Below are 21,482 nucleotides of genomic sequence, written 5' to 3'. Positions count from 1 at the left end.
TCTGGATAATAGCAGATTCTCACCTTAAGATGTCTGTATTATGACTGACTGACTGAGGTAATAACACTAAAGAAGCCAAACAGACATGTGCACTGCCCATAACATCAGTAGTGATGTAACAGAGTACTGGCTAAAAATGAAAAGTTGCAGAATACACAAGTATTTTACACATACAGCTGCTTTGATACATGTTTTAACTATTCTGGTGAACCTTCTCCCATAGAAAATGGTGAATATTTATCATTTTGAAACTAGCATTGAAAGGTTATTGTGTTACTCAAGGTCTCTTTATTCATAATGTCTTACTGTTGGCATCCCCTGATTTCACTGAGAGCAATGCTAGAATATAAGTTCACTACTGAAAGGATCAGTGAGTTTCCTGTAAGTCTTGATATGGAATGATCTGCCTCCAAAGGAAATATGATGTTGCTATTCTTGTTTACTAAGAAAGGCATAGAAGTCCAGTTTATCAGTGTGCCATATTCCAAAATTATTAGAACGTTATCTGCACCAAATTTTTGGCAGATGGGAAGAGAAAATAGCAATTGATTCAATTCTTCATAAAAACTTCCTTTGGAAGAGAGATGGCACGTGTTTCTCATACAGGGTCCTTTCTTTTAAAGGCACACCTGCTTTTTGAAGCCAAAGTATGATTGTCCAAGAGAAAAGTAAATCATATGTAACAATATCTGTAATAAGAAGGCAGCTGAGCTAACCAACAGAGAAAGGATTAAATTTGTGGGGGGGGGGGAACAGCAGGGTTGAGTTGTAGAAAAAGAAGAAACTAAAATAAGTTTAATGTTAAAGTTAGCTGTTTGATAATGGTTCTTGGAGTCACATACTGTTTTTGGATTGAGAGCTGCCAAATTATGTTTAGTGAACCTTTTCAAGAAATATAAGCTTCTGCTTGTCTGATGATACCCATTGACTTAAGTCTTTCAGAAAATCCTAATTTGGAAAGCCTTCTGGAACCATGTTACAATTCTTAGAATGTATGAGAGTTCAGCTGTAGTAAAATGAGTTTAAGTGTCGTTCTGTAAGGTATTTATGCAGACCAAAATTCAAATCCAACAGTGTTTTTTTTTTGTGAAAAACGTTTCTTAGGCCCAAGTGGTCATGCATGAGAGTGGTATTAGCATATATGTTTCAGTGGACTGTGCTTTAAGCCCATATGGCTGCTAAATACAGTTAATGACTGTGTTCATTGGCAAAATGATAAACTGTACATTCCTCTAGCCTAGTGATTATGCCAGAGTATAAACAGAATTTTTTTTAACTTTAATTATGGGTCAATTAAACAAATCAAAACCCTAAGTTAAGGAGTGGAACTATCATTTCCAATACAAATTTATAGTGACTGTTCAGTACTTCAAACTTCATGTTAGTGCACTTCAGCTTTCATGATGTATAATTATTATCAATAATTTTACAATGGTGAACATCTAAAGAGATGGAACCTAACATAGGTGTAATCAATTATTAGTTTTGGCGGCACAAAGTGCACTATCAAATTTCAGCAGATAAAAGGCTAAATTAAATCAGATGACGAATATAAGAAAGCAGCGATAACCACACCTACATTTGTTTTATAACTGAGCAAAAGGTATACAGATGACAGAAATGCAAGTTTACTGTGAGAATTAGTACAGAAGTACATTATGGATTATGTGTATCCAGCATGCCTAATGGGACATGATATGAGAACCTCTCAGCCAAGCAACACTGCACAACAGGTGATTGTATTTAATTAGAGTGCTCAGGAAAGGGTGGTACTGAAGTAGTCTCTCCAGGGCAGCAGTTCATAACTCACTGAAGGTGTACGTAGGTTACTGTAAATTTCAAATGTGTCTCCCAACAGTATACCATACCTGCTAATTCACATCTGGAGATAGAAAATTAATTCAAGTGGGCCCTACTGTATTCCTAAGTATATAGATATACAGTTCAATGATTTTGTTCCTATACTTCACAGTTCTCTCTTGATGTGCATTAACAATGGATATTCCTCCTGCTGCCATACCATCACCACAAAAGAGGCCAAGCTACCTCTTCTGTAATGATGCATTTCCCTAATGTTCATGATTGGTTTAGCCCACTCCAGACATGTGAAAAAGAGGGAAAGATACCTATAAAAATTAAGAAAATGGACTGCGATGGAACAGGCAGTGGTTTCGTGGTCTGCATAATGTCCAATGCACATATGGAGTTCAATATTTTTGTGAGAACTGACTTCTGTAAGGTATAGAGAAATTCACTTAATTCATGAGGGGCTTATTATATCCAAATCTGTTAGGCTAATAATGAGCCCTAGCTCAGGGAAGTTATTTTTGGAAAGGTATGTTCCCTATCCTATACGTTCTCAATCCCAATTGAGAATATATAGGATGCCCTAAGGGATAAACTGATATTGCAGCCTCCCACAACCTTACACGAGTTATGAACTGCTGTCCTGTACTGCTTCTCATTACTTCCAGAGATCCTAAATACTTTCATTAATAATAACCTGTTGTTTTCCTTGGGTGTCAAGTGCAATCATATCCTCTCTCTCTCTCTCTCTCTCTCTCTCTCTCTCTCTCTGAAGGTCACAACCTTCTCTTCTGAATATATCAAAAATTATATGCTTTAACCATATATTATATACTTCCACAGTAAATGTCAATAACTTGTATCAATTAGTTTGCTAACTACTGCACTTTCCTCCAGTGTATTTAAGATTGTAAAACTTTTAGGGAAAATATAATGGAAGACACTAAAATTAAAACATTTCCTCCATCAATCACAGAAATAGCTCCATTACAAGCATCTTGATTACAATAGCATTCTTCCCAATATACACCATTTTCTCTGTAACCCCAATCACAGCCAGAGTTAATCCCCCGCTCTGAGACCTGTGCACATCTTCTGACAACAGTCCTCCACCGACCGTCCCCTGATAACAATCAAGAAAATAAGAAATTTAAATAGCCATGTACATACTTACCACACAATGTAACCAGATATAAAGCTTTGTGTGGTCACCATTAAGAAACTGTATGGAATACTGAATTGCCACAATATGATTTCTAAATCAAATAGTGAAAAGAACATCACAATGTAAACTACATAAGAGAAACAATACTTTTAATAGCAATGATGTTTCAAAGATCACTACAAATCTGTTCAGGAAGAAATTGCGTATGAGGAGGGGGTATTAAAAATTTCATAGCCTCGCACAGAAATAATGACAATAAAATTATGTATATAATCTTGTTTGGTTATTTCGTGCTTCGTACAAGGGATACTCAGTAAAGTTATCTACCATGACTAAATACATGCTCGATATATAAAAAAAAACTCTAGTTTCATAAATGCCTTCATGAACCTTATTTGTGCATGTGCTTAACAGTGAAGTATGGAAGAATAGAAGAGATTTAAGTAGCCAGCCCAAAGGGAAACATGGTGGTCACAAAAATGGATCACTGGGTCATCAAATTAGAGAAAACAAGGAAATGGGACAAAGTTATTCATGAATGCTGTATATGGTGCTGCTGTCCTTTCATAAATCTCATGCCCCCCCTTTCAGAATAAGCACAAATAGCAGATCTAACAAAATTTAGCTATCAGTATATGTACTTTTATAAATTAATATATACTTTTAGTATATTTAATCTCAAAAATTGATATTATAAAAAAATTAAATAAAATAGCACTGTCACCCCCCCCCCCACACATTTTAGTTGCCTAAGGGAAGGAACAAAACTCCTCCACAAAAATGCTAAAAAAAATAAAAACCTGGCTAGTTATGTAGGATAAATACATTAAAGTACATGATTACCAGAGAATGTAATATTTCTGAGGGGTCAGAACTGACTATCTCTCCACAAACACTTGGTCATGTCTAAGGTTAATTCATGCTGATTGTGTGTATGCAAGGAATGCCAATAAAGGGCTCAAATGTGTAGAGGGAAATTTACACGAGTTGCCCTGCTTCTTTTACTGATGAGATATTGCAGATTCTAGGAGTTTAAATCAACTGCCTATTCCTGTGATTGTGATATAATTGCATTATATTTGCAATCACATGACAGTCTGTTGTGATTATCTGGGGAATCTGACTCTACAGATATGATTATGTTTATTCATAAGTCAAACATACAGTAAAGAATTTCATGTTTAATCAAATAATGTCAAGTAGGTGAATCCATTATTCATTAAAAACTCAAAGGCACTGCTGTCACTGGGTTTGAATTACTTTGGTTCCATCATTAGACAGCAGGTAGCCTCAATTAGCAACCTTATGGCAGTGCAAAGGAAAACTTCTGATTAGAAACATAACTTGTTAAGTGTATAATAAAAATCCCTATTAATAGGCTGCATGAGCATAATGCAACAATTTAACAAAAATCAGGAGACTTTCAATGTAGGTAATTGAAATAATTTCAGAAAACTACAAATAATTGCGGTTTCTATTGCTATAATTTCATAAAAAATGGGGAACAAGAATGTGTCCGTTAGAGAGAAGTGTCCGCTAACAAGTCTGAGGGAGAAAAAAAAAAAAAAAAAAAAAAAAAGAAAAATCGTTAAACGTTTAATGTAAAATTAAATTAAAATATATACAGATTCTGAACAATATTTTTGTAAATAATATACATACAATTGTGCTATGCATATTATGACTTTATCTTAAGAAAAATGCATACAGTAATCACTTATTTTCTTCTGCACCTTCTTCCAGCTGATAATTTTGTTTTCAACATTTGTTTGGAGTGAAGAAACCATCGAAAGTCCTTCAGTATCTTCTTCAGCAGCGAAAAACATTTTTAAACGATTGATTTGTATGAGCGCTTCTTCTATTTTCATCGGTGGTTCGTCGTTAATATGTTCTTCGACAGAATGACCTCCTTCCATTTCTTCATCCTCATGAGGAACTTCTTGAAAAATATCGATGATAATGTCGTTGATATCTAGAGCACCATCTTCTGTAGTGAGGTTTGAGTCTATATCTTTGTAGCCAGGGTCACTTGTAGCTGAAGTGCGTACATTATCAACAGATGTTGAAGTTCTTGTTCTTCTTGGTGCTCCACATTGCTGTTCACAACTTCAATTTTTGCGTTTGAGAAGCCAGACTTTACAAAACAGTTCACGACAGTTTGTTTTCTAATTGTGTTTACTGAAGAGGAAATCCATTGAATCGCATCTAGGATGCCGAGTTTCTTTGCAAGGTCACTCGCACATGTTACATTGTTCATGTTTGCAATGAGATGTCTTAAAACACGTTTTCTGTAGTGAAGTTTAAAATTTTTTATTATCCCTTGATCCAAGGGCTGACACTTTGCAGATGTGTTTGGTGGCAGAAAAACGATTTGAATGTTGGACAATTCAATGTGCGGGTGAGATGCAGCATTATCCATGAAAAGAATAATTTTTCTGTTTTGACGAATCATGTTTTGGTTAAAGTGACTTATACATTTGCTCATGATATCTCGTGTCATCCATGCTTTTTTATTAGACTTCCAGTCAACATTCAAAAGATTCAACTTTATGCCCTTGAAACAACGAGGATTTTGTGGTTTTCCTATAACAAGAGGTTGTTCAAAGTCTCCCAGCATATTTGTACACAATAATATAGTCAAGCGTTCCTTAAAAATTTTTCTGCCCTGGCACTTTTCGTTTTTTAGACTCTGTTTTTTCAGGAAGGGCTTTAAAAACAACCCTGTTTTGTCACAGTTGTAAATATCCTTAGCTTCAAAATCACAACATAAATCTTCCAATTTGATGGTCCACTCTGTTACAACCCCAGTATCAACAGATACACTTAAGGTTTTCCAAGAAATTTTATGCCGAGTTTTGAACTTGTCTAGCCATCCCACAGAAGCTTTGAACTCATTTACTCCCATAGATTTCGCAACCTCCAAAGCCTTTTCCCTAATAATAGGCCCATTAATGGGAATTTTTTTTAGCACATGCGCGACAAAACCATTCATACGTAACATTGTCAATTTGAAGTCCAACAGTTTTCGGGAATGATTTTTGAACCTGATCATTTACGTGTTGCCAAAATTGTTTGAGCAGTTCATTTTCTTTCTTTAGGATGTCGCTTACCTGTGTCTTCCCGATTTTGAATTTTGCAGCAAGATTGCGAACACTGTTTTTTGCCGATCATACGCATTAATGAGTTTGACTTTATCTTTTAAAGTTAAATGTTTACGAGAAGACATTGTGCACTTCACACGACACTGAACAAAACTGAAAACTGAAACTCAAAAGACGAAAGGCCGACAAAATCCCCCCCCCCTGCACACACCGAATTCATCAGAAGTTTTACACGTGCCTTAAAATTCTTGAAAAAGGGTTTAGAACCGCAACGTAAACCTTGATAAAATTCAGAGAATCAGAAATAGAAAATAAACACACGATTGAGGCAATATGTGGAAGAAACGTTCCTAGAAAAAGGGCCGTGAGCTCGCCCGCTGTCCGTTATGGAGAGATCAAATTAAGTGCTAATCTAAACGAAACAGTGCAGATTGCCTGTCCACGTCCGTTACAGAGAATGTCCGCTAGACAGAAGCTGAAAACACGTTAAAACCAATAGAGGAGAGTTGGGGAATTTGAAAATGTCCATTGTAGAGAGATATCCGTTAAAGATAGGTGTCCGTTAGAAGTTTCACTGTATTAATCAAACTAATAGAATTTTAATATTCATGTTACCTTTTTCTAGTTTCACCTGCTTGTTCAAATATACTTTCCTCATTCATTTTTCTTATTCTTTTAAGCGTCTTACACTTCTTTATCAGGTCATCCCCTAAGGTTCCTAGTTCCTAGTTGTGGCTCTTCAGTCCACAACTAGGGGCAGCTCTAAAAATGACTGGTGTATTTAACAAATATTTTCATGCCACATAGATAACTTATTTGTGGTTGTGAGGTGATTACAGCACAAATATTTGTCTTTGGGGAGCACAAATCACAGGGTTTTTTTTTTTTTTTATTGTTACTTGTGTATACTTTGTGTCACGTGGAAGATTTATTTGTAGATAATGAGCATACATGTCCTTAGCAATTTCCTACTAAAAGTTGGTAATTGACCACAAGTCAAAGGAACACCCAGAGGAAAATTTTATATTGTAGCTTTATGACTTTAAGACTTTTTTTATGGCATTTATCTCGTTTTGCAAGTGCTGTTATTATTTGGTGGTCTCATAGAATTTCTAAATCTATATGAAAACAAGTCTAAAATATGAAATCCAATACACCCATCAAGTAATGTGACACAGTTATGTTATAAAAAAATCAGTTGTATTATTATAAATTTATAGATTTAATAAAATTAATAATCTAACATTAATTATACTCCTACCGAATTACACAAATGGATATAAATAGTTTATATGTGGATTCAGAACAAAAGCAGCAGAATCGCATTGTGTTACAGTTGATGTTTATTTAGTTAATGGACTTAATAAAAAAATTCTAATAACACTTAAAATTATTTATACTCCTATGAAATTGCACAGATTAGAGCTAAATAGCTTTTGTCATTCTTATATCGATTCACTACAATGGCCATAGTCCACTATCATTTCGACTTTCATTCAATCATGATAGATATTTGTTTTGCATAGTTTATTTCAACGTAAATTATTCTTGCATAGGTGTGAAGACATATTGCAATATGGCATGATCTGGGAGGCTGCTCATTTTAGCTGCATAATTCACAGCAAAACTTGTTAACCCTGCAGTGGAGGTATTTACTAACAATGGATTGCAAAATTTATTGCAGGTATTATTTTACACCTTTTATTTTCAAAAAACAATAACTCTGTTAAATTTAAAAAAAAAAAAAAAAAAATTGGAATACATTTTAAAGATAAGTATATTAGCCCCTCCTATTTCCAGTATAAGAAATTGTTAAACATATAAAATTTAAAATGTGTGCATATGCATATATTACATTCATTTCCATTTTCAATTTTTTTTTTTTTTCTAAATTTATTTAAAATATGTCACACTGTGAAGCACAAAAAATTTTAATATTATGCATATCACTAACTATACCACTTTGTGTTCATCACTTTCTGCGTTCATTATTCAAAAAATGATGCGTTTCAAATTAATCTTTCAAAAAGATGTCAGTTACGATCGTTAGAAATCATTAAATATTGTTAGGTCATGTGGGAAAAACAAACAATTTACATTTTGTAGCATCAGTAGAAGTCAGTTTTCCACACTAGCATTGCTATAAGTTAAAAGTATAACAAAAGTGGAGAGGCTGTACCCGCTGGATACACTCATGCTATAACTCTGGAAAAATTATAAATAAAAATCCAAAAAACATACCAAGTAAAAATTTTTCTATGTTTAGGAAGGTACAGAAAGTTAGATTTTTATCTTCAGCCAACAGTTAATGCATGCATATTCTTTTTTGAATAACACCTCCCAGTATAGCCGATACAGGGTTAATGTAGGACAGGGGTCAGCAACCTGTGGCTCGCGAGCAGCATGCAGCTCTTTAACTTTTAGCCCACATGAAGCAAGTTTGAAATGGGGTTAGAAGACTTAAAAATCAAGGACACATGGGGTGCAAGACTAAAATGCCTTAAAACTTTTTGCCTGATGCACAAAAGTGAGCTCTAGCATTGAGTTAGGCATCTGAGAGCTTGATGGATTCCCCATTTTAATGGGGAATCCATCAAGGGATTCCCCATTAAAATGGGGAATCCCTTGATGGGTAGATGCCCTTGAATACCTTCAAGGGCATCTACCCAACTCTTCAAACTCTCATAAACAGCCATCAGAATGCAGAGTTGGCACCTAATTTCTTGACACCCTCTACACCTAGCACACACAAAGAATCCTCTTTGGCTAGATCATGTGATTTTTAACAACCAAACCAAAATCCATATTACAGTTGTTATGGTCGCTTGCAATGTGGCAAAACTGGCCATATGGTAGTTTCACTACTGTTGCTGTGGCACTTTGCAGAGTTAGCATTTATATTAGTAGTGGCACATAACGCAAGAAAGCAAGCTTATACAGCTTCAGCAACAAAAAAAACCACACCCCATTTCATCTATCCATTCGCTCCAAAAGTTTATCTAGTTCGTCCTCAAATTTATTTAAGGTATCAACTTCCACGACTGATGGAAGTAAAGTTGACTTTGAAAGATTCGTAGTGTAGCAGCCAATCAGTTGCTAATAGACCAACGCAAACTGTGTTGTGTTCTTGATGTTTCCTATCTACTGACATTCAAAATGAGGCTGATCTTTAGAATTGGGTCCACCGCTCCAGACTGCCTCTGTCTTAGGGTGTTCATCCTCACCTCCTGCCATTTTAAAATAGGAAAATGAGTTCCCGATTTAAAAACAGTGGTGGGGGAATAAAAACCCTAACTAACACCAACCATGCAGGTTAGGCATGTTTTTCTAAAGTTTTACCCAAATTGATTAAAATGAATGATCATTAGTTAAATTAATTATAATTATCCCATACATTATTTAACCGGTAATGTGAAATATGCCTCGCAAAGTAATATCATTTTCAGTGACTTATAATGACAACATACAAGAAGAATGCAGCATTTCTTACAATAAACAATATATTTTCTTTATTTCAGATTATTTCCATTCATTTAAAAGCAAATCAGTTTATCTCCTGAAAAACTAACACCCATTTTCAGCACACATTCTAACTCACAAAAAACTTTCTTCCTTGTGGACAATTCTCCTGCCCGAACAGGTAAATCTCTCACAAAAGGAATAACCAAAATATCAGCCATGCTGATATTTTGGTTTTGCAGATGATACAAAGGTTGGCAGGATTGTTAACGACAGTATGTTACTCCACCTGGATCTAGATAAGTTGGGCAAATGGGCTGAAGTTTAACATTGACAAATGCAAAGTACTGCATATGGGTAGCAATAACCGAAGAGAAATGTACCAACTGTGTAGTACTACACTTAGGATGGTAGAAAATGAAAAAGACCTGGGAGTAATTGTGCAGTCAGATATGAAGTTTTCTGAGCAGTGCAGATGGTCTGCAAGAGTAGCTCATGGTGTCTTGTCAATGATATACAGGAATTTTTCTTGCAGGGATAAGGAGGTGATTATCCCCTTGTACAAGGCAATGGTCAGGCCACACATTGAGTACTGTCTACAGGTCTGGAGGCCTCGTTTTAAGAAAGATGTAGAGCTATTGGAACGAGTATAGAGAAGGGCAACAAGATTGGTGAGGGGAACAAAGGGGTGCTCTTACCAAGAACAGCTTAAGTTCTGCAAATTGCAGTGCCTGGAGAGTAGGCACCTGCGAGGTGATCGCCCACGATGTCCTAGCGATGATTTATCTAAAGTTATCCTGTGGAAATAGGGAGATCATAATCTCACTATATAAGGCAACTGTAAGACCATATCTGGAATAAGAGTTTCTTGAAAGGGTTCAAAAACTGACAACTCGAGTGATGAGATTTGCAGAAGGACCACTATACGAGGAATGACTCCAATTATGTGTCCTACAGAGCTTGGCAACCAAGCACCTCGGAGGTGACCTGATTGAAGTTTATAAGGCTCTGAGGGAAATTTGTCAAACAAATGAAGGTGAAATTTTCACTGTTATAAAGAATTCCAGAACTAGGGGCCATAAATTCAAATTACAGGGGTTGAGGTCTAGATTAGATTGTAGGACGTTTTCTGTTAGCCAGTGAGCCGTTGATTGCTAGAAAAAGTTGTCCTTGCAGGTAGTCGAGGCTGACAGTTTGAAAAAATTCAAAGGACAACGGGATAGTTACCTATATGAGGAAGGAAGCATATAATTTGTATTTTCTTATGTACTTTTTTTTTTTTTTTCTGGCCAATACAACAGAAGCCTGTGGGTTCCTTGCACTATATGGAGAATACTATTACTATTACCTTCCAATTAGATAGGCATTTAGAGTATGACATGAAATAGCATGATCATTCACATACAGATATGTTTCAAGACTGTGCAGAGTTCTGTGAAACTCCTGTTTCTTGTTCACATGTATGGAAAAATTTCCACATGAGCTCTAAGGCAAGATTCATTTACATCTTGAAGAACCCACCTGTAAATGTAGGCCCTGGGTTGAGAAACACTCAACCCAGAGTCTACATTTAGGGGTGGGGATTCTGTTAATGTTTCAAATAAAAGGAAATATTCCCGTATAAGGAAATTACATTTGACTGTGTTGTTACACGTGGAAGTGATAACTTTACGATACCTGTTAAATTGTAAATAGTCATGTTTGTCTGAGCTATTTCTCATCCATTGACAAGCTGAACTGCTGAAATATCTCAAGTGAAAAAGATTGTTAGTAAGAGCAAAACACTTTTTTTTTTTTTTTTTTTCAGGCTTCACAGAATTTGCAAAATGAGCAATATATAATGATTAAAAAAAAAAAAAAAAAAAACTTTCTTCCTGAATCCATCCTGATTTATTGGCTGGTCTTGTATTACCTACCAGCATATTTGTAATAAAATAGACAATTTTTTCTTGGAAAAAGAGAGAAAGGGAGGAGGAGGACTAAATTTCCAACAGAATCAACAACCAAGCACACAGTCATCAAATTGTCTCTTTCACTTGAAGTGATGGCACCAACTTCTTTTGTTCCCTTTGAAACAAGATTTTAGTCAGTTGCCATACAGTAATGATGCTGTCTTATCCACATAAATATATATTTTGTGGTTCATATGCAAACTAAATTAGCAAACAAGTTGTTTACATTTATATGTTTCAAGCTCATAAGCTTGAGCAAGGTTGGTAACTTCCAGTTTGAGTCTAAAGGAAGACTTATGGCAACAGAGTAGAAATTTTTTGGATCACTGTGATATAACTGTGAAAGCACAATAAAAGAATCTTCACTTAAATATACAATTATATTTTGATAAATTTCATCATGGCCTGCAATACTATTTCACCCATGTAAACAGACTGATGCACAATTAGAAGGCAGTTATTTCTTGCCAACTTCCATATAACTTTGCAGATGGTTTTAATCACTTATTGAAAATTTAATCACTGATTAAAACCATTCATTGGACCTAAGTCATTGGTAATATCAAGAGGCTCAAAAATTTCTAATCCTTTTAGGTTATCAGAGTGATTATTTAGTACTAGCAGTGGCAAATGATGTAAGGAAGCAAGCTCATATACTGCATCAGCAAAAAAAACCTCATCTGTACTTCACCTCTACTAATTTGTCAAATCCTTCCTTAAATTAATTCCAACGATTTGTTCTCTCTCTCTCAGGCTGAAAGCAAATTTACATGCATCTATCCTGCAACCACCCTTTTTCAATTTAAATATTTATTCTCTCATGTGTGTCATTCAAGAAGGAATAAGGATGCCAGTGGCATTTAGTTTACTCAATCCATTTAAAAATTTAATAGCTATCAGATGCCTAATTTCCAGACAGTACAATTTACAGAACAAGTGCCTTTTTTTGGTAGGAGAACCCTTTTATGCCCCTGACTAATCTTGTTCTCTTTGCACTCAATTAACCATAATGGTTTCTACCAGATCTACAACCTTCTTGAAATGAGGCTTTCACTCGTATATGCAGTAGTCAAGATACTGTTGAAATTCTGTACATCAATTACAGAACTCCATAAGCTTTCCTCACGACCTTTCTGTGGTGCTCAGAGAACGTCACACAGACTATACAATTATCTCTAGGTCCTTTATGTTATTATTTTATTATTATTAGCTATATGGTGCAAGGAAGGCTGAGGCTTATGCTGCACCAGCCAAAAAAAAAAAAAAAATTCCCCGAGTTACCCTGAGAGAGAGAGAGAGAGAGAGAGAGAGAGAGAGAGAGAGAGAGAACTAGAAGGGAATCACCAAGAAAGAGAAGAATGATGATATCCAGCTCAGGACCCTGGGTGTGCCAAGCTCATACTCAGGGTCCTGAGCTGGATATCATCATTCTTCTCTTTCTTGGTGATTCCCTTCTAGTTCTCTGTTCTCTACCACCTTGAGTAGAGAACATAAAAGCTATGTTATGTTCTCTATGCTATGTTATTCTGAGAATTTTAATACCCAAGCACATTGGATTTATCAATGTTAAACCTTCATTGCCAATTCTCGGCTCATTTAGCTAATTTCTCTAGGTCTTATGCAGTAGCATACCTTGATTCCTGTCATTAACCACTTTGTCAAAATTTTTATCATCATCAAACTTGATATATTTTCATCAATACCATTATGGAATATTGAAAACACTAAGAGAGGCCCAGCTGAACCATGAGGGACTCCACTAACATTATTGAAAAACTCTGAATAATGGGATTCTTGGCATAACAAGAGGCACTATTTATAACAGAGGAATTACTTCATTACTTGAAAGCTTAGCTTCGAGACCAAACTTCACAAGTGACTAACTTCCAAGTGAAACGAACAGAGGTTCAAAGATGCCAATACTGGACAGAGCACTGCCCTACACTTCACTGAGAAATGAGTTTCTAAAGCCCAATGCACAAGCAACTTGTTTATTCATATAACTGGCAAAATTACCACCAGAAAACCACACTTCGTTTAAAATGTGTCACTCATTCTCAACAATTTTAAAAATGTAATTGCAAAATAATAAACATCTGTTTCATAATTTTAGTTCAAAGTTGAACTAACTGTACCTTGAAAGGATACACCAATAAGTCAAAATGGTAGAGTTTTCTCCCTGTGCTATAGATTGTATTCGTGTTTGAGTTTTGTGAGAGACATGGTAAACATCTTTGGACTCCCTGATAATGTTCAGCTTCATCCACTATGTCAGGCATGCATATGGTTGGGTGCTTAGCACATGCTTTATAATAATCAAGAAGACAAGCAGTTTCTTCAAATTATTTGTAAATGCCAAACTATTTTTTGCTGTTTGGCATTACATAAATCAAATGGAACAGAATTTTTTGCTAAACTTAAGCCACAGAAATTCCATTATTGTAATGAAAATTACATATAATTTTCATTATATGTAATTTCAAACTTTCATTACATACAGGCATAAATTTCAAGTATTAAGCCAGATGCAATAAAAACATATGCAACTATGATTAATGAAAAAAAAAAAAAAAAAAAAAAAAACCCTCTATACTATCTTGTTTTCAATTTTAAAATTTTTGGAAAATCTGATGCAATGGAGGAAGGGAAAGCATGAAGAAAGACTTACCTTGCCTTTCCACTTCTGCAAGCCAACAGCCAACATTGTAGGCATGTTTTTTTGTGAAGTGAACTATGCATTTGGAAAATACACAAAGAAATGTGTGAAATAAATATGCCTATTAAAAATGTATGGCCTCTCCAAGTGCTATTAAGAAAGTTTGCCAATAGATGAACATTTAAAAGAACAAAATTATATTAAAAAAATAAGAAATAAATAATCTATCTAGAAAAATATGCTTGCTTACAAATAAATCCTCTAGGACTTTGCTGTATACTTTTGTAACAAAATATGCCAGGTGTCACTGCTTCCTCTCCTAAGCAATCAACCAACCTGTTACGCTCTTTATCAAAAGATTCATATGCTCCACAAATATCTTCACCTTTAGCTTCTTGATCGGAACTGCATTGATAACATCTGATACTTTTACCTGAAATGGAAATTGTATCAAACAAAAACTAATCCTTTGAATATGAGGAATTAATTTAATCAAGGTATTTGCCCACACAAGCAAGCATCATGTAAGTCTTGTTTTAATTTTGTGTGTGTGTGTGTGTGTGTGCGCGCGCGCACACACACAAATTATAGCATTATCTAAATCTATTATAAACATCAATTACTTTATAGTTGTTAAAATGACAAAAATATACAAGAGATATAAATCACTCTTACAAATTAACTTAAAATTAATGCTTTTTTTTTTTTTGTTTATGGTCCTGTCTAGTAGTGCATAATAAATTTCCAATCTATCCAAAATATCCGTGCACATTTGAGTTTAAAATTCCTATTGTACAATTCTGATACAATCCTTCATTATTCCACATGAAAACTTTAGTTTTGATGTCATTCATATAATATTTGATTAAATTATTAGTCAACTTGCCCAATATCGGAGGACTCTTCTGATTCTATACTTAATATAATTAAATTCCATAATTCGACTTTTAGATAAGCATATATAGCAAAAATAGATTCGCATACAAATCAACTGCAACTTTGAAATTGCTACTTATATGAATCAGCATTTTGTGCCAAATTATACATAAAAGTAAAGAGCAAATGCATCCTTAATTTTATATATACCATTTTATAATCTTGAAATGGCAAGAAATTATTTAAAACTGTTTACCTATTTACTGACGCTGTCATTTAATGATTACTACCATGAACATCAGTTCTAATACTAAAAATGTATATTTTTTAAAATAAAAATATCCACTGGTGCACTTCATACTAAAGTATGCCTGCTTGTGTAACTCACTGAACACAGCCCACACAAGCAGGCATCATGTAAGTCTTGTTTTAATTGTGTGTGTGTGTGTGTGTGTGTGTGTGTGTGTGTGTGTGTGTGTGTGTGTGTATACACAAATTATAGTATTATCTAAATCTGTTAAAAAGCACTGAAGTAGTTTCATTTTATATACATGATGGGCCATGTTTACCACGAAGATATGCAATTTGCCAAAAAGAAAATCAACAGAAACAATTTATTTAGATGCTGTAAATGATTAATACACTAATATGGGCAAATTATTTCTCAGTAAACTGACTTATAGTTTACACCATGTATACAGTTTTTCTAAATTACACCAAGCATACAGAATTATAAAGGTTCTACATGCCAAAATAACTGATAAAAAAAGTTTCGTAACATGTACAATTCTGAACGGCTAGAGTCTATGGCTGTTTGAATTTTTGAAAAAATTGCTATGGAGTAGTCAATGGTCAAAAATAATTTTAAAAAATAAGAAAAAAGCAGCCACATGTCTGCTTATTCTTATTTATTATTTTAACCATTTGGAATTCCAGAGTCATTTCTTAAAATTCAAATAGCCATAGCTCCAAAGTCATTCAGAACCAGACCCATGCTTACATCATCTTTTTTTTTTTTTTCTTTTTCCCTTGTATTTGGTTGTTTATTTTGTTATTTGGTTTTTGTTTTAGGAGCATTAGCAACTAAGGCCATATTGCTCCGGGGATATGTGGTGGTCATTTCCTGACCTTTCCGCATCCTCCGTATTTGGTGGCTCACAGGCTCGAACCCAGGTCTAATCAAGAAGCATGTGCTACGCACTGCTGCTCCTAATAAAACACGCCTGCGTGCTCTGGATTCATAATTTATTTATTTTTGTTACACAGAGCATAAAATTATGATAAATGAATTAGCTTTCGGCTGGGTGGCAGCCTTCATCAGATTAAAATACTTTGAATGGCAGTTAGAATAGAGATGCACTGCCAGGATGGTACGTGAGACACGTGGTTAATTGTTTGTTGATGTTTGTGGCTGTGACGTATGGTGGTGACGTGGCCAGCGTTTGTCTATGGACAGAATTACTGTTTCTGTGATGGGGTTAAGTTGACAACCACTGTTCCTGTTCAACGAGGTATCCGAGCATTTTATACTTAACGATTCCAACCAGGTGCGCCTTAGGTAATGGTGGGACTTGTCTACAACCACGACATCGCGGTGTGGGTCGATGTCGTGGTGGGTTGTCCAGACATGCTCGGCAATAGCCGAGTGTTCTACATCTGCCAAACGGATCGCCCTTTTATGTTCTGAGAGGCGTTTCTCGAGACGACGACCAGTCTCTCCAAAGTAGCAGCTCGTGCAGTCACGGCAAGAGATGCGATAGACCACACCACTCTGTAGAAGGGTGGGGACAGGTGTTTTTATGTTGGAAAGGAGAGAACGCAGTTTCTTGCCTGGGAGTTGGATGCACTTCACCCCATGCGATCTTAGGATTCTACCGATCTGCTGTGACAGGTTGGGGTAGTATGGGATGAATGCCCTCGTGGAAGACTCGTCACTGTTGGCGTTGCTGTTGGTCGTCACGTTGTCGCGTGCTTGTAGATCACATCTGTTAAGGACATCGATGGGGTAGCCACACCTCGTAAGGTCTACTTTGACTCTGGTAATCTCTTTGCGCCTTTCATCTGCAGAGCTGGAGTGTGTCCAGGCGCGAGTTAGCAAGGTTCGGGCGGTTGAGAGGAGATGGCCCCGTGTGTGTGCTGACTGGAAGTTGGTAAATTGGCCAGCACACATAGGCTTACGATAAACCGTCGTCTTCAAGCATGTGTCTTCGCGCCGGACAAGTGTATCTAGGTATGGTATAGAGTTGTTCGACTCCAGCTCAACCGTGAATTTTATGAAGGGCGACAGTGAGTTGAGGTGGGTTAGGAGTCGCTGACTTGAGTCTCTAGGGATCACTACGAACACATCGTCTACGTAGCGACACCAAAAGGCGATGTGATCCGGTGCGTGTGTAAACGCACGTCCCTCTAACTCCTCCATCACGATGTTTGCTGTGACCGAGCTGACAGGGGAACCCATGGCTGTGCCATGTATCTGCTGGTAGATTGAACCATTAAACATGGTTGCACCCCCTGTTAAGCACAGTCTGAGGGCGGCGGAAATGTCATCAGGCGTCAGCTTAGTTCTGTCGCTGAGGGTTCCATCATTGTCCAAGAGTTGTTTTGCGCAAGAGATGGCAAGTTCCACAGGGATGGAGGTAAAGAGTGATACGACATCGAACGATGCCATGACTTGATCTTGCGAGATGGATATAGTGCGGATCCTTTCTATGAACTCAACACTGTTGGAGACGGTGTAGGTGGTCTTGCCAACTGGAGGAGAAAGAAGTCTCGAGACAAATTTAGACAGCTCGTAAGTCGGTGATCCACAGCAGGATACAATAGGTCTTAGTGGCGTGCCTTCTTTGTGCACTTTCGGCAGGCCGTAAAACCGTGGGATCTGACACCCGGAGGCACGGAGGTGATTAAGGGTTGACTGTGTGATTTTCCCTTGCTTCAGCCGGTAGTGTAGTGTAGACGGTAGTGTCTACACTAGTGTCTACGCTAGTGTCTACGCTACCGTCTACAAACCCCTAACCATCGACCCCAACAAGGCTTTGGAACGATGGGAGTCAGAGGTGAATATCCTCACCAACACTTGGCTGAAGCAAGGGAAAATCACACAGTCAACCCGTAATCACCTCCGTGCCTCCGGGTGTCAGATCCCACGGTTTTACGGCCTGCCGAAAGTGCACAAAGAAGGCACGCCACTAAGACCTATTGTATCCTGCTGTGGATCACCGACTTACGAGCTGTCTAAATTTGTCTCGAGACTTCTTTCTCCTCCAGTTGGCAAGACCACCTACACCGTCTCCAACAGTGTTGAGTTCATAGAAAGGATCCGCACTATATCCATCTCGCAAGATCAAGTCATGGCATCGTTCGATGTCGTATCACTCTTTACCTCCATCCCTGTGGAACTTGCCATCTCTTGCGCAAAACAACTCTTGGACAATGATGGAACCCTCAGCGACAGAACTAAGCTGACGCCTGATGACATTTCCGCCGCCCTCAGACTGTGCTTAACAGGGGGTGCAACCATGTTTAATGGTTCAATCTACCAGCAGATACATGGCACAGCCATGGGTTCCCCTGTCAGCTCGGTCACAGCAAACATCGTGATGGAGGAGTTAGAGGGACGTGCGTTTACACACGCACCGGATCACATCGCCTTTTGGTGTCGCTACGTAGACGATGTGTTCGTAGTGATCCCTAGAGACTCAAGTCAGCGACTCCTAACCCACCTCAACTCACTGTCGCCCTTCATAAAATTCACGGTTGAGCTGGAGTCGAACAACTCTATACCATACCTAGATACACTTGTCCGGCGCGAAGACACATGCTTGAAGACGACGGTTTATCGTAAGCCTATGTGTGCTGGCCAATTTACCAACTTCCAGTCAGCACACACACGGGGCCATCTCCTCTCAACCGCCCGAACCTTGCTAACTCGCGCCTGGACACACTCCAGCTCTGCAGATGAAAGGCGCAAAGAGATTACCAGAGTCAAAGTAGACCTTACGAGGTGTGGCTACCCCATCGATGTCCTTAACAGATGTGATCTACAAGCACGCGACAACGTGACGACCAACAGCAACGCCAACAGTGACGAGTCTTCCACGAGGGCATTCATCCCATACTACCCCAACCTGTCACAGCAGATCGGTAGAATCCTAAGATCGCATGGGGTGAAGTGCATCCAACTCCCAGGCAAGAAACTGCGTTCTCTCCTTTCCAACATAAAAACACCTGTCCCCACCCTTCTACAGAGTGGTGTGGTCTATCGCATCTCTTGCCGTGACTGCACGAGCTGCTACTTTGGAGAGACTGGTCGTCGTCTCGAGAAACGCCTCTCAGAACATAAAAGGGCGATCCGTTTGGCAGATGTAGAACACTCGGCTATTGCCGAGCATGTCTGGACAACCCACCACGACATCGACCCACACCGCGATGTCGTGGTTGTAGACAAGTCCCACCATTACCTAAGGCGCACCTGGTTGGAATCGTTAAGTATAAAATGCTCGGATACCTCGTTGAACAGGAACAGTGGTTGTCAACTTAACCCCATCACAGAAACAGTAATTCTGTCCATAGACAAACGCTGGCCACGTCACCACCATACGTCACAGCCACAAACATCAACAAACAATTAACCACGTGTCTCACGTACCATCCTGGCAGTGCATCTCTATTCTAACTGCCATTCAAAGTATTTTAATCTGATGAAGGCTGCCACCCAGCCGAAAGCTAATTCATTTATCATAATTTTATGCTCTGTGTAACAAAAATAAATAAAACTGCTGCTCCTGCCTTGTGTTTGGTACTACCCTGGTAATTTTCAGTGTAGTTAAGGAACACCCTGTACACCAATATCCAAATCAACAGTAACAGGTGTACGAAATTTATATTAATGAATGTAGCATGTAGACCAACCAATGACTCGAAGGGAAACATTGCCTTCATTGAAATTTACCCACACTCAAAGATGGATTTATCTGAAAATTTGCATGCATAACTTTAATGTACACAGATGTAAATGATTATTACGGGAGACAAACGTAATGTAGCCTGCATCAACAAGCAGAATACCAACTACACCCAGAACCTTGGTATCGGAAGCCATCACTTACAATATAGTATCACTTACAATAGCCATAGCGTCTCCGCAGCCAGGTGGGAAGGAGCAGCAGTGCATAGCACATGCTTCTTGATTAGACCAGGGTTCAAGCCCTTCACCACCAAATACGGAGGATGCGGAAAGGTCAGGGAATGACCACCGCATATCCCGGAGCACTTTGGCCTTAGCTCCTAAAAACCAAATAACAAACAATAGCCATTTACTTCTGGTCATTATTGATAGCATTAGAAAGGGCACATGATGTAAGAAAGCAAGCTTATACAGCACCCCACACACACCTTCTCATTTCATTCATCCACCGGCTTCAAATGTTTGTCTAGTTCTGCCTTGAATCTGTTTAAGCTATCAACTTCTACAACAACAGATGGAAGTTTGTTCCAGCAATCAACCACCCGCTGGCTAAAGGCAAACTTCCACACATCCTACAACTGTTTTTCCTCAATTTGAAATAATGCCTTCTCAGGCTATTATTCTGAGCAAGAGGAAGAATCCCATCAGCATTGAGCATGCTCAAATCGTTCAAGGGTTTATACACCTCAATCAGATCACCTCGCAGGTGCCTAGTCTCCAGATACTGTAATTTGAAAAACTTAAGCCTTTCTTTGTAAGAGCAACCCTTTGTTCCATTCACTAATCTTGTTGCCCTTCTCTGTACTCTTTCCAACTCTACATCTTTCTTAAAATGAGGCCTCCAGACCTGTATACAGTAATCAAGGTGTGGTCTGACCATTGCCTTATACAAAGAGATAACACCCCCTTCTCCCTGCTAGAAAAATTCATGTATATCATTGACAAGACACCATGGGCTACTCTTGCAGACTGTCTGCACTACTCAGAAAACTTAGTATCTGCCTGCACAATTACCCCTAGGTCCTTTTCACTCTCTACCTCTGTCACCATCATCGAGCAACTATTGTCACAAATCAGAAGAAATTAGCCACCATTCAAAGAGCAATACTACTTACCATCACCAGAGCCTGCTGCGCGGTGAGAACTCCTGCTCTTCAAGTCCTCGCTGGAGTCCTCCCTCTAGATCTTGAAATAATTAGATGCGGCATGTTGTATCATCTGTCCAAAGGAATCTCCACTACCACCATTGGATTCACCACCAATCCAGCAATCAATCGCAAGACAGAGAAAAGGCGCCTTCTTGCTCACTTGAAGCAGGTCTGGCAGGACAGAGGGACAACATCCACTAAGGGGGCAATTACAAAGAAATTCATCCCTGAAGTAACGTTCACGTTCCCAAAAGTCCCAAGCTGGTATTCCCCTGGCCTGTACGTAACGTTCCTCCTCACAGGCCACGGGTTGATACAAGAAAAATTAACGTCTCTGGGCATCACAGATGATC

At 37.9% G+C, this 21,482-nt stretch overlaps 1 protein-coding gene across 1 annotated transcript in view; it reads right to left on the bottom strand.

Moving 5' to 3' along the window:
* Positions 1-748: 748 nt before the first annotated feature.
* Positions 749-21,482, bottom strand: part of LOC150081695 (UPAR/Ly6 domain-containing protein crok-like) — a 37,441-nt gene continuing 16,707 nt past the window's right edge. The window contains exons 2-3 of the mRNA XM_090378810.1: positions 14,390-14,572; positions 749-2,929 (exon numbers count right to left, since the gene is read on the bottom strand). Coding sequence (XP_090234936.1) covers positions 2,709-2,929; positions 14,390-14,572 — 404 coding nt within the window. The 3' untranslated portion in view covers positions 749-2,708. The remainder of the gene's footprint in view (positions 2,930-14,389; positions 14,573-21,482) is intronic.

Source organism: Mastigoproctus giganteus, chromosome 8 (genome assembly GCF_048544385.1).
Source record: "Mastigoproctus giganteus isolate SK-2022 chromosome 8, ASM4854438v1, whole genome shotgun sequence".
Lineage (NCBI taxonomy): Eukaryota > Metazoa > Arthropoda > Arachnida > Uropygi > Thelyphonidae > Mastigoproctus > Mastigoproctus giganteus.
This window is presented reverse-complemented; position numbering and strand designations above follow the sequence as displayed.